The sequence below is a fragment of the Phasianus colchicus genome, chromosome 22, assembly GCF_987193195.1.
Source record: "Phasianus colchicus chromosome 22, bPhaCol1.hap1.1, whole genome shotgun sequence".
Classification (NCBI taxonomy): Eukaryota; Metazoa; Chordata; class Aves; order Galliformes; family Phasianidae; genus Phasianus; species Phasianus colchicus.
Window position 1 is genome coordinate 2,095,532 of NC_143457.1, and position 13,174 is coordinate 2,108,705.

Below are 13,174 nucleotides of genomic sequence, written 5' to 3' on the forward strand. Positions count from 1 at the left end.
TCCTACAGCCGCAATTCTTGTGTCTGCGATGTCCCATCTCTTCTCCAACAGCTCCATTGCAGCTCCTCGGGGCACCTTGGAAGCCACGCAGCTTTTAACATCCCACCATCGGCTCCAACCCCGCGCGGTCCCTCGTGGGCGGGCAGCCCCTCGGTTCAGCCCCGCCGGCAGCGGAGCGGCTCCCGGCGCTGTCACAGAGCCTCAGCTCCGCCTAGCCCTCGCTGTGCGTTGCGATGGAGCCGCGCTGCTCCGCGCTGCGGGCGGACGGGTGAGTGCGGGGGGCGGCCGGGGGGCGGCGGGGCGGCGGGCGGAGCTCGGAGCGCTTCGGGAGCCTGGGGCAGCGCTTCCAAGCACGGTCCAAGTATCGTCCAAGCTCGCCCCGCTCCCTTTGGCTTTGCAGTTGGTGTTTTCTAGCTTCCCAAAGCCTCGACGAAGGGGCTTGAAAAAAGCTCGTCGTGCTCTGCTGCATCCCTCGCACCATCGCTATTTACATAGCAGAGCCCTTGGATGCACTTGTAAGGGCTGATGTGATGCAGCTGTGGCTGTTCTGTGCTGTTACTGAATTCTGTGGTTGCAGGAGTCCTTCAGTTGTTTAAACCGAAGAGCTCAGTGGGGTCTTTGATTGTTTATATGCTATGCTGATACATCACTAACCTTTTTCCATCTGATTTGAAAGCACATAAGATAAACGTGGAAAAGACTTTGGAGACCACAAAACCACAGAATGGTTGGAGTTGGAAGGGACCCTCAAGGCCAACAGGTCCAACCCCTGCACTGAGCAGGGACACCCACAGCTCCATCAGTGCTCAGAGCCCCATTCCCTGACCTTGGGTGTCTGCACCACCTCTCTGGGCAGTCTGTGCAGTGCCTCACTGCCCTCATTGAAAAAAAATCTCCTTATATCCAATCTCAATCTCTCTTCTTTTAGTTCTTTTAGTCTCCTTGTCCTGTTGCTCAGAGTCTGTCCCAGCTCTATGGGTTTTTTTGTGCCATGGGGGTCATTTCCATGTATCTTTCGTCACAGTAGTTGTACCTTTAGGTAAGGCAAAGGCTGAGTTCAGCCCTGGGTTGTATGGTGGTACTATTGGTTCACTAAGTGGCTGCATGGGGCTCTGAGCACTGATGGAACTGCGGGTGTCCCTGTTCCTTCCTGTTAGTCGGACCCCATAGCCTTGAAGGGTCCGTTCCAACTCAGGTGATCCCATAATTCCAAATACCTTGGACACAGTATGGTAGGATGGATGTGGGATTCTTGGAACCGTGATAGACCTTCTCACCAAAAAGTGAGCTTGGAGATTTGCCATGCTTCTTGCTGCCTCCCTCAACAGAGGGCTTGTATTCAAAAGGAGCTAACTCTTCTCTCACCCTAAGCATGATGCTGTCACGGTAAAGAGCACAGAGAAAAGCCTCAGTGTCACTTTTTGCAAGGCCCTCGGGCTCATGGCAAACCAAATGCTGCAAATGGCCACTGTACATCAGTTTTTACTCATTTAAAGAGAGCAGATGTTTATCTTTGGAGGAGAAAAGCTGGCAGAGCAACAGCTCCTGAGTGACACGTTTTTTCTTGTTCCCCCCCACCTAATTTATCTGAAGGGAGAAGGGCTGTGGGGCACCTGAAGCTTTCTGTTGTGCATACCTCCCATGGGATGGGAGAACAATTCCAATCATAGACCTTAATCTTAACCCAACCTTGCAGTGATGCGTGAAGGAAAGCAACTTTAAAAGATTTATGCTCTGAGTCTCACTATTAAAGCCTGATGTCCTGGTTCAACTCCTGCTGACTTGGGTGAGAATTGCAGTTATTTAAGACGACCTTAATCTTCCATTGAATTCTTTCTCTAAGTGACCAATATACATATTTTCAGTAGAATTTTGTGGGTTTTTTTTTTTTTTTTTCCTGTCTTTAGCACATTTGGTGGCTCAGCAAGTGGTATCTCTGTACTTTGAGACCTTTCCATAGCAACAGATTTTTACATCAGTCTTTGGTGACTTCATTGTGGTTTCACATGCGTAAAGAATGTCAGATGCCAGATGCAGTTCCTGTTTAAGCTGCTTTGTTTGACAGCTTCAGTTTGAAGATTGAAGAAGAAAAGGTGTAGAAATGTGAGCTAGGATTAAAAAACAGGGATAAATCTCTTTGTTTTGGATGACTGTGTTGAGTGGAACTGAAAGTTATACGAATGGCTGAATATTTATCTATCTATCTATCTATCTATCTATCTATCTATCTATCTATCTATCTATCTATCATAAGCTTGTTTTATTTCTAGTATTGAAGTTCTTAAATTTAATTACAGATGAAGTCCATGGATACAAGCTGTAAGGCAGGAGGTAATAGAAATAACTTCTGCTCTAATTAGCATTGAGCACTTAGAGAATGCTTTTCACTGTCATATGCCATGATTTCTGATCTTGGCCTTCCTCACCCATGTTCTCATCCCCTTTAGTTCTGAAGAAGTCTGAATTCCCATCGTGACTCAGGCTCAGCTCTGGCACAGATACTGGGCTCTCAGTTGTGATTGACCTCCATATGTAGGCTTTCACTTGTGCTGTTCCACTGCAGCTGCAGCCCTGAAAGCCACGAGGCAGTGATGTAGTCTGCTAATTTATCTCCCAGTGGGTAGGATAGTGGGAATCTTGGAAGCAATTGTGTAGACATATTTAGAAGAGTCAGCACTGACTTCTTAGGTGGATGGAGGCTGCTTTTAGTCCTCTCTTCTCAGTGACGAATCTTGTTTCATGGAAGTCTGTAGTGCAGATGGGAAAGCGATGCAAACAATGCAGCAGCTGTGGAGAGAGGATCTTGAGTAATTTGGATGGCTTTTTGGATGTAACTTCTCACTTATTGCTAATATACAGGCATTGCAAAAATCTTTCCAGTGAGTTGTGCAGTCAAGGGCAAGCCCAGAAGTAACCCCTTGATACTTTGGGCCATCCCTCATCTTTCTTGTGCTGGTGTCCCAGCACCAAGATGTGTTGCCTAATCTGACTGATTTGCATTGCAGTAGACATGCTTACTAACGTTTGTGTCTCTGCTGCTAGATGGATAAACATTTCACCTTCCAATTGCACCTGTCAAATTAAATGAAGTCTTTCAAATCCCATAAGCCAGCAGTGGGTTAGATATTAGGAAGAGGTGCTTCTCCAAAAGAGTGGTCAGGCACTGGCATGGCTGCCCAGGGAGGTGGAAGGGGTCAAAGAACTATGGAGATGTGGCACTAAAGGGATGTGGCTTAGTGGGCAATGCTGGTGGTAGGTGGATGGTTGGACTGGATGGTTTTAGAGGTCTTTTCCAACCTTAATGATTTGATGATGGTGAATCACTGAGTCCTTTTGGTTTTCCCATAATGGTCTTTAAGGTAAGTTGGCAAGAAATTGTCAACTGCACGCCATTGAGAGCCACAGCTCAGCAGATAAACTTTCAGAGTTGTTATCAGTCAGCAGAAATATCCTTTCAAGCACAGGTTAAGGGGAACAGATGTGACCCATTGACCAGCAGTTTTTCCTGTGCCTCTAACACTCCGGACAGTAATTGCAGCAGAGAACACAGAGGATGTGATAACAACATTTTTTTTGCTGGGAAGCCTCACCAGCAGGATAATTTGTGATGTGGTTTGGTGCATTTCCTTCTCTCTCTCTTTTTTTTTTTTTCTATGTGTTTTCAGTGAAATTTTCCTCTTTAAAAAGGCTCTGAAGTATGTGCATGAATGAAGTTTATCATAGCGACGGCAAAAATACAACTTTGATCTTTCTTTAATAAGCGAAAGGACATGAAATAGTTTGGATAGCAGAGCCCTTTCCCTGCCCTTCAGCAGAATACATTATCAGCTCATATTTGCAAATAGCATTGTACCTCTACTACTCATTGCCTATTATCAACTTCAGCATTAACAGTCATCAGCAAGCCTAGAAGGTATTGAAAAGCCTAATTTTTTTGGTTATCTCATTGATAATGTTGAAGCCAACCTCATGGTTCTGCTTCAAAGTCTTCAATCCTTGTGCCAAAGCCCCTTTATTAATTCAGTTTTCTTCGCTGGAAGCTGCATTTCAAGATGCTGCATAAAAAAATGTTGGGTTCCCATTAAGCAGTTGTTGAGAGTGCCAAGCATTAAGTCTACTAATGTGAAAACACAATAGGTAATCAACATGTTTCTTTCAGTAAGGAGGAAGGATGTTTTCATTACCAGCCTCTGGAGGGCTTGTTCCTGTTCAAATTTCTCTTTTTCATCATATTTTTTAAGTACTTCTCTAGGCATGTGTAGGTTGTACATGGAACAATCTCCTCAGCTCTGTATGCTTTGAACAGCTCCTTTCTGCTCCAGTAGGAAACTCCTACATTTATGCCACCTAACATTTGCTTCTTTTATCTTGGCCAGTGAGTGCGTATTTCCTTTTGCAAAGGAGGTCCTCAGGTATTTTAGAATCATAGAAAATGCAGCTCCCCACAATACCAAAGGTAAGAATGGAAGTTTTCCTCTGGTATTTTCTCAAAGGTATTTTCTCGTGCTGAGTCATGAGAAAAAGGTCAATCCTTCGCTGACCTTTAAGAGTTTGTCTCTTTGATTACACTGAAGGGCCAGGATGGATTGCTGACTAATGATTTTCCTTTCATTTCTCCTAGAATTATTCACTGCCTCTGCACAATGCAGAGACCCCAGCACTGAATTCTATGAAGAAAGGCTTAAGAAATGTTGCAGCAAGTGCCCTCCAGGTAGGTTCTAATTTAAATTATTCTTTTACACAGCCAAATTCAGGCAATGCTCAGACGACCATACCACATTTTGATTACTGACACACCTGAAAAGCATCCAATTTTTGCTGTTATAATTCACTCTCAACAGGAAGACAATAAAATGCTCAACAAATATTTTCCAACAGGACACAGAACTGGCATTCTCCTGCAGGTTTGACTTGGCTGGGGCTTATCAGGAGGATTGTGTACTTAGTTCAGCTCTTGTAACCACAGCTTTGTATGGTATTTTGATTGAGGCATATTTAACTGAACTGTTAGAAAAAAAGAAATGGAACAGTAGTGAAATTGCAAAAATTAAACAATGTAGAATTGCAGAATAGCTTCAGCTGGAAAGGACCCTTAAAAGGCTGGTTGGTCCAGCAATGAACAGGGGCACCCACAGCTCCATCAGTGCTCAGAGCCCCTCCAGCCTGAGACCCACATCAGAACAAAGCCCACGAACAACAGATAAATTGTAAAACAGAGCGTGAGGTAGAGCTTAATGTCTGTACTTTGACATATCACTTACACAAGGGGCTTTCCTCTGGGCAGGTTAATTCTAATTGCTCATTAAGGGAGTTTTGTTGTCTTTCAGCATAAATCAGACACTGCAGACGACGATCAGAGAGAGACCAGGTACAAGGCTACAGAAACTGTCTGCTCTGGGGTTCTGTCTGACACTGCAGTGACAATTATTAATGTTCCTTTGTTAGCAAAAGCTGATTGCAGATTGGAGTGTGTGGAGAGTGGTTGGTTATTTATTTACGTTAGGGTACAGGTGCATGGATACTTTAACAGAGGTTTTGCAGGAAGTTTGCATTATATGGTTGTATTAGAGACAGCAAAAAAAAAGCCCTGTATATTTGTCTCGCCACATGCTGAGCAAACAGAATTTGTCTCCATAAGTGCTGAGTTCCTGTCACAGAGATCCGGAAGTTTAAGCAGGAAATCAGTATGTGCTGAAACAGCCACAGTTGTTTGAATTAACTGAAAACGTCCTGAGAGATCTGTAGAGCATCACTCAATAAAAACACAGCAAGGGAAAGATGATAATTTGTGATTGGAACTTTTTTCTGTTGTGGTTTGTTAAGTCTATAAAGAATACCTCCTCTTCTTAATTTAAACTAAAAGAGGGGAGATTTAGGTTGGATTTTAGGAAGAAATCCTTTACTCAGAGGGCAGTGAGGTGCTGGCACTGCTGCCCAGAGCTGTGGGTGCCCCATCCCTGGAGGTGCCCATGGCCACGGATGGGCCCTGGATGACCTGAGCTGGTGGGGGGCACCCAGCCCATGGCAGGGAGTTGGGGCTGAATGGTCTTGAGGTCCTTTCCAACCCACCCATTCTAGGATTCTGTGATTCTAAGATTAATTTTATTGTTTTGACTCTGGGCAATATGTTGTAGGAGAGCCAAAATCTTTATTTTTGTTGTTACGAATTTGAATTACTATTATTTTTTAATGATAGTGCATCACAAATGTTAGCCTAAGTCACTAGCAGGATGTCATTAGCAGGATGGGGGAGGCTTCAAGTGAGTACATGGAAAAACAAACTGTGGAAGCAATTTCCCTGGCTCATCTCCAGGGCCACTTGTTTTGAAGAATGGAGATTTTCCAAGAAGTTCCAAAGACTTTTTTAATGATGCCTCTTCCTGAGTATATTCTTCAGGATATTTCTGCACAGAATATGAGACATTGGCTGTTATCTTCTTCCTCTTTTCATACAAGGGGGAAATGGCAACTGACTGTTTTTCATTCTTCAAAAAGAATACTTAAGAGCTCATACTTATTGTAACTACTGCACTCAACTCTGTTTCTGGTGAGAGGCATTGGTTTGCACCAAAAACCGCTTGCTAAAACCTGTCTGTTCACCTCACTGTGATCCTGGAGAAGCTGAAATTGAGCAGCTCTTGGTATTGCTTGGAGTGCTAGGAGCTGCAGAAACTCATTGCTTTGGTGCGTTCACCTTTCCTTTGTTGTTTTGTTTCTTATAAGTCAACGTAAGGCAGAGAGCTGCAGTCGCAGCATGGACACAAAGTGCATCCCTTGTTTACCTGACACCATTACAGCCACCTGGAATTGGTCTCCTCAGTGCTTTGCTTCCTCTCCACCCTGCAGGAAAGGTACTTGTGCATTGTGAAGGTGGTGTTTGCCTTTTACAGCCTGCCCATAGAGATGGTTTGGTTTAAATATAATGGTGTTAGGAGGATGGTTGGACTAAATGATCTTGTAGGTCCTTTCCAAACCTTTTCATTCTATGATTCTATGAAACACTCTTAGAGTGTTTGTCTATCACTTGTATAGTCCTGTTCTTAATGCTTTTGCTGCTTGTTATATTTTGGAAGCAATCAGAGCACAGCCTTGGAGGTGTATTTATGGTTATGACACGCTGTGATGCAGCTGCAGATACAGAGTTTCAAGTGTGAATGGTATAGATGCAAATTTCACCTCTCAAGACAGACGAAACTCTTCTAAAAATGTAGATGTTGGGGGCCTGTAGCATATTTGCTTTAAGACGATATTCTAGCCAGAAACTGCAAAATTGTCTTTAGTTTGTGGTGTGTGAACATACCTCATATTCACCCAAAACATTGCAGACCACAACTTGAAGTGTTGCTAATGTAATCTTGTTTTATTCTTGTTTTCAAACCAGGATTTGTAGAGCATCAAATGTGCATGCTATCACAGGATGGGACTTGCAGCTGCTCACCCAACAAGTACTGCATTTCAAAGATGTAAAGTGCATAAAAAATGTGGGAAAGGTTACCGAGTCTCCAGAAGAGGTAATTTAATTCTCAGCTCTCAGAACCCACACACAATGTGGCTGTATGGTTCGAAGATGGTTATTTGTTGCCTTAATAGTCCGTAAATATTTCTAAATCTGCCTCCAATTTGGTGAATTATAAGAAAGGTTATTTCTGAATCTGCTTCCAACTGAGTAAATTACAGGAATATTCCCTTAATTCCCTACAGCTACATGTTCATTTGAAGGGAAGCGTTGTCACAGCAAGTAAGCAGTACATAGCACAACAGTATTTCCAAGGGGCATGTCCAAGGGAACAGAATATGGGTATCTTTTGTTGACATATATCAAAAAGCTCCCCACTCCAAGCAGAGCTTCCAGCTGAATTTTGGTTTAATTAGGTGATGGTGATTCTATGCTGCCCTGTAGAATGAGTCTCTCTGTATTAGATGTTGAAATTCACTGCTCTGATAAATATAGCTGTGTCAAGATGATAAATAATATCCAAAGATGTAGAATGTTGGATATAATTAAGGATAATAATGCAGAACTCCAGCAGAGTTCAGTAGGTGATCAGCCTGCCAGGGACTATTGGAAAAAAGCTCCACTGTTGTCTCTAATGCCCCATTTTTAACATTTTGGCAGGTTTTACCAGTCTGAAAATGTCTGGCTATCAAGAGTACCAAAATAACACCTGATGAATCTTCTGATTGGTGTTTGGGTGGGGTGTTTCAGATTAATCTCACCCGTGACAGGCCGTATGTTGTGTACTGCCTCTGTATCAATTTCAGGATCTGCACCACAGGCTTAGATTATTCATTCTTATTTCTCACTAGATGATTAACTGGAGTTTTCTATTTCTTTTAAGGAACAGACAGCACAGACACAGAATGTAAGCCCTGTCCCTCATAAGATTCAGATGAGGAATCTTATGATACCAGCTGCACACCACATACAGTGTAAGCCAGACTGTCTAATAGCAATTTTGAACTGAATACAGAGTTGCTTTCTTTCCTAACTTCTCTTTTTGTTTCTTGCAGTTGTAAATCAGTGGCTGTTGCAGGAAACAGCATGAATGACACTGTTTGCCATGACTCAGTTGCCACAGCTCTACCTCACACTGTTATAAACCTCCTCCCGAGCCAAAGCTCAACTTCCAACAATGGTGAAGTAGTAACACAGCCTGTCATTCTGAACTCTGTGCCTGACATCTCCTACATCATTGGTGAGCTGTTAACTCGTTTAAAGTCACTTCTGTCTGGCTGGGAAGCAAGACTATCTTTAGTTGACAGTTTCTTTCCAAAACTAATTACCTGCACCCAAACAGAAGAGCTGAGTTAATTCAGTGACACTGCTTGTGTTGAGTTGCATAATGTCACATCTGTCCTGCCTTGCTGCATTCCACAGTCACTGTAATTCTTTATGTGCTTCTAAGAAGCCCGAAATTAGATTATACAATGCACTTCCTAAGAGTTAGTGCTATTAAGAAGCTGGAAGAAAAGGTTTATGTGTTAGATGTTTGGCCAAGCCTGACTTACAGCAGCCCAATCTTTATAGCGTTCACAAGTGTGAACAGCATTCTCTGCTGTTCATAGTCTGTCCAAAAGAGCATTCTGGACTGCCTGAATTTGCTTTTAATGAATTGCTCTTAGCTTAATGAGATACTTTTTGTGGCCGTGGTGAAAAGTCTGTCTTCACTTTTCAGAACAGGAAAATTCAGTTTTAAGAACCAGTGGAGTCTGAAAATGAGACTTGGGTATGTAACGAGAGAGATATTAAATGTGAGCATCAGACCTCCCTGGCACTTTTAAGTTTAGCTGAACTTTAAGTTTAGTTGGACTGAAAACTGTTGCTTCTCATTCAGTCCATTGTCAGATTGACCTGCTGTATAACTTACCCGCTTCAGTTTTATTTTCAGGATCAGTAACAGGGCCATTGCTATTGGTCCTGGTAATAATTAATAATAATTTAATTGCTGTTTTGGAGTATTGTTTATTCTCCAAAAAAAAAAAAAAGATTCATGAAGCAAAACCAAACAGTTCTGGAAGTACTGTCACCTCATTTCCTGCTAATTTGAACCCAGCAGGTGACAGATTTATGTATCCTAGGAGGTGCTGGCTCTCTTTGAAACTTCTGCGTCATGTAGATTCATTGATGACACAAGCATGCACCAACTGAAATTTATAATTAAGTAAATATGCCAGGAACTCCGTGTGCATTTCAAGTGTCTTTATTAAATCACGAAATGAAATTGAGCTCAGTACAAAGATACACTAAGGCTGATGTCCCACTCAGAGCTCTCATGTTCCTCAGATTTTAAACATGTGGTGTACCAGAGGAGTTGGACAACTGTGAAACCATTGTACTCCTATTGGAACTTGTTTGTTACATATTTTACACAAAATGTAAATATTACACATTATCAAGTGCTCATAGTTATGATTAAACAATTGCAGCCATAGTTGGTCATGAGTGAGAGCTTTTCTCAATTACATAATACTGGAAATAATAGGAATTTATACAGAGGGTCTTCTTAATAGTGAAATTTATAGCAGCTTGCAAAGTTAATAGAGTACAACTTTGAACACTTTCACACAGTATGTACTAAACATACAGTCGGAGTTTATTCTGGGAGCAGAGGCTCCACTAGCAAAAAGAGCAGCTGTTGCAACTGAAACAAATTTTGGTGCTAATGAACCATCTTTCCTCAATTGCAGCCCTTGCATACTCACAACCAACTGAAGCAGTGGATTCGGTGTCACTCATTCCTTTCCTTCAGAAATCATGCAGTTTTATGTAATTGAGAGGATAAGAAAACTGCACAGCAGAAAGACAGGGAGGAAGGAGTGGTCTGGACTTCAAGCTAGAGTGGAATGTGTAACTCACATAACCTGTCCCATTGAGCTTATTGAATGGTCAGTGAGCTAGTATGAGTTTTACTTGGCATACATTTGCATAGTGATGACTGCTATCAGTGATTTCTTGAGCTAAGTATTGACCACTTTTTGTTAACACTCTTAAAAAAGATTAATAGTTTACATTGTTCTGTTCCAGCCTTTTTCCCCTACAGAGAAGCAGTGTGCAATTCTGCATTTCTTACTTTTTTGTCAAAACTCCAGCAGTTCTGAACAGGAGGAGCAGCATCTCTTGGGAACTCCTGGAAACTCCTGGCTCAAGCAGCAGCTCCCTGGATAACCCAGCTGGATCTGCAAGAGACAGTGTCATAAATAACAAAGATAGTGATTAGAAAGTTTCCAACAACATTATGCAGCTGCAGAAGGGTGTAAGCTTCACTGTGGAGACAGGCACAGCTCTGCAAGTTCAGATAAGAGTATCAACAAATGTATATCTGAACATTCCAGAAGCTCTTGACAGTTGGTTGTCAAATACAAATCTTTCTAGAAGTTTAAGTGAGAGGGTAGAGCATCAAATCCACATTCAACAGAAAAAGTGCCCAGCTACTTTTGGAAAAAGGTTGTTTTAAATTGTTGGCCTAGAACAGTAAAGAGAGCATGCTCAGAGGAGAAAATTATCTGCTGTACTTTGGGGATCAGAGTGATGGGAGTGGGACAAAGAGACGGAGAGAGCAGTAAGAAATGAACGCTGTCTGAAGCATTCACCATGAGCAGAGACTTGACTGGGATCCAGAGCTCTGTATTCATTTTTACAGCTTTTTTCTATCAGGGATGACTTTTGGATTTGAGGTACCCCCAAAAACTGAAAAAGTTGCAGAATCACTTCCACCAGTTTGCCTAAATCAAGCAAAGGAAGAAGATGTAGAGTATGTAATTGAACTTTTAAGCCAAAGAGCTTGATAAAGAATCCAACACGTTGTTCCGGGCTGCTTTCTTCCTTGCTTGATCTGTGTGTTTTTTTCTTATTTGACAGAACTCTCAGGTAATGGAGGAACACAGGTGAATGTGACTTTTGTTGTTAAAATATGTAATCCGGATTGTGGCTTCCAGTTTCCAAAACAGACTGGTCCAGCTAGCATGGATTGTGGAAGTGCTCAGTGTTCTCCAACAGGGGGAGAAGCTCCCCTTTCAAAAGAAGAAAACCCCTTGAAAAAAGAAACTGAAATTCAGATATTGGTGGAAGCCAAGGACAATTTACTTTGGGATTTACTTCCAGATGCAAAGAAGTCTCCTCTGGGTGTTCAAGATATGGGGATGAAAACTGTTTAAAGGAAATGACAGATGTTATACTAATTGACTGATAATCAGATCAGCCCTTATGTTCACAACCAAATGTGTTAAATGTAGAGTTTCTGCAGATTTGAAATCTCAGAAGAATTTATTTTTTGAGGTTCTTAATCTCTTCTTCATCAGCTTTGAGAGTCAAAAGATGAGTTTTGCAGTTTTGAGTGAGTTACTATTTTTTAATGCTTACCAATCTCACGTAATGAACTCTCTCTGGAAGGTTGTGTAGAGTATCTATAAAAACTGGAAGTGTCTCAGACCTCAGAACCAGAAAATCCTGTTCCATCTTTCACTTGTTGCTCAGTGCTGAGATCCATCCACCCACTTCTTATAGAAAATCAGTAGAACAGCATCTAATCTACAAATGCAGATGAGAATCAGGCTTTTAGAACACATACTTTAAACTTGCATATAACCTTAGAGGTTTATTATTACTTCTAGAACAGAGAACTGGCAAATAGGTCTTTCATCCTATAAAGGAACTTTTTACAACTTCATGTTCAACTTGATGGTCATTTGATTTTGTATAATGCCCTTTTCTGTGGTACTGAGTATTTTAATGTCTTACCCAACAGCTCCCAGTGCTGGGAGCACATTGGAAGAGCAATGTCAGAGTTTTGAAGAAGTTTTAGATTACATTATGACAGTTAAAATTCTGGGTTTTCAGAGTATGGAGCAATGTGAGAGAAGGGAAATTCAATTCTTATGTTGAAGTATGAAAAATGTGTTTGTATTTGTTAAGAAAAAGTAGTGTCTTTGTACTTACATCTTTGTTTTCTACCTTCCTACTGAACCCAAATTCTTCTTTTTAGAATGGCTTGTTTCTTTCTACTGCCTAAACCATTGCTTTTAAAGTCAAAATTTTATTTCATAGTACTTAATTAAAAGAGGATTGATGGCCAACTCATCTCCTGTTGCCTACAGCCAGGCCCTGTTAGCAAGGACACTATAAGCAACCATTACTCTTAGAATGATGGCTTCAGTGGACAAAGGAAGAGCAACTGATGTTGTCTACCTAGACTTATGCAATGCTTCTGACATGGTCCCACACCACATACTTATCTCTAACTTGGAGAGATAAGGGTTCAAAGGGTGGACTATTCTGTGGATAAGGAATTGGTTGGATGGTTGCAGCCAGAGGGTTGTGGTCAATGTCTCTAGGTGCAGGTGGAAGCTGGTGATGAGTGGTGTCCCTCAGGGGTCCATCCTGGGACTGGTGGTCTTTACTATCTTTATCAATGACATAGGTGATAGGATGCAGGTTTGCAGATGACCCTAAGCTGAGTGCTGCAGTTGACACTATAAAAGAGATCCATCCAAAGAGGCCTGGGCAGGCTTGAAAAATGGGCCCACAAGAACCTAATGAGGCTCAACAAGTCCATGTGCAAGGTGTTGCACTTGGGTTGGGGCAGTCCCAGGTCTGTGTACAGACTAGGAGAAGAACTGACTGATAGCAGACCTGCAGAGAAGAACTTGAGAGTTCTGATGGGTGCCTGCGCTCCAC

The 13,174-nt window shown here is 42.0% G+C and overlaps 1 protein-coding gene across 1 annotated transcript; it reads left to right on the plus strand.

Moving 5' to 3' along the window:
- The first annotated feature begins 5 nt into the window (after nt 1-5).
- On the plus strand, nt 6-11,867 carry TNFRSF1B (TNF receptor superfamily member 1B). The gene is given in 14 exon segments (XM_090123123.1): nt 6-268; nt 4,622-4,634; nt 4,637-4,715; nt 6,724-6,851; nt 7,382-7,460; nt 7,462-7,511; nt 8,340-8,430; nt 8,512-8,696; nt 9,390-9,480; nt 10,187-10,226; nt 10,526-10,615; nt 10,617-10,713; nt 10,716-10,802; nt 11,360-11,867. Coding segments are annotated over 14 exon segments (1,566 nt in total). The 5' UTR covers nt 6-28; the 3' UTR covers nt 11,656-11,867.
- The last annotated feature ends 1,307 nt before the right edge of the window (nt 11,868-13,174 follow it).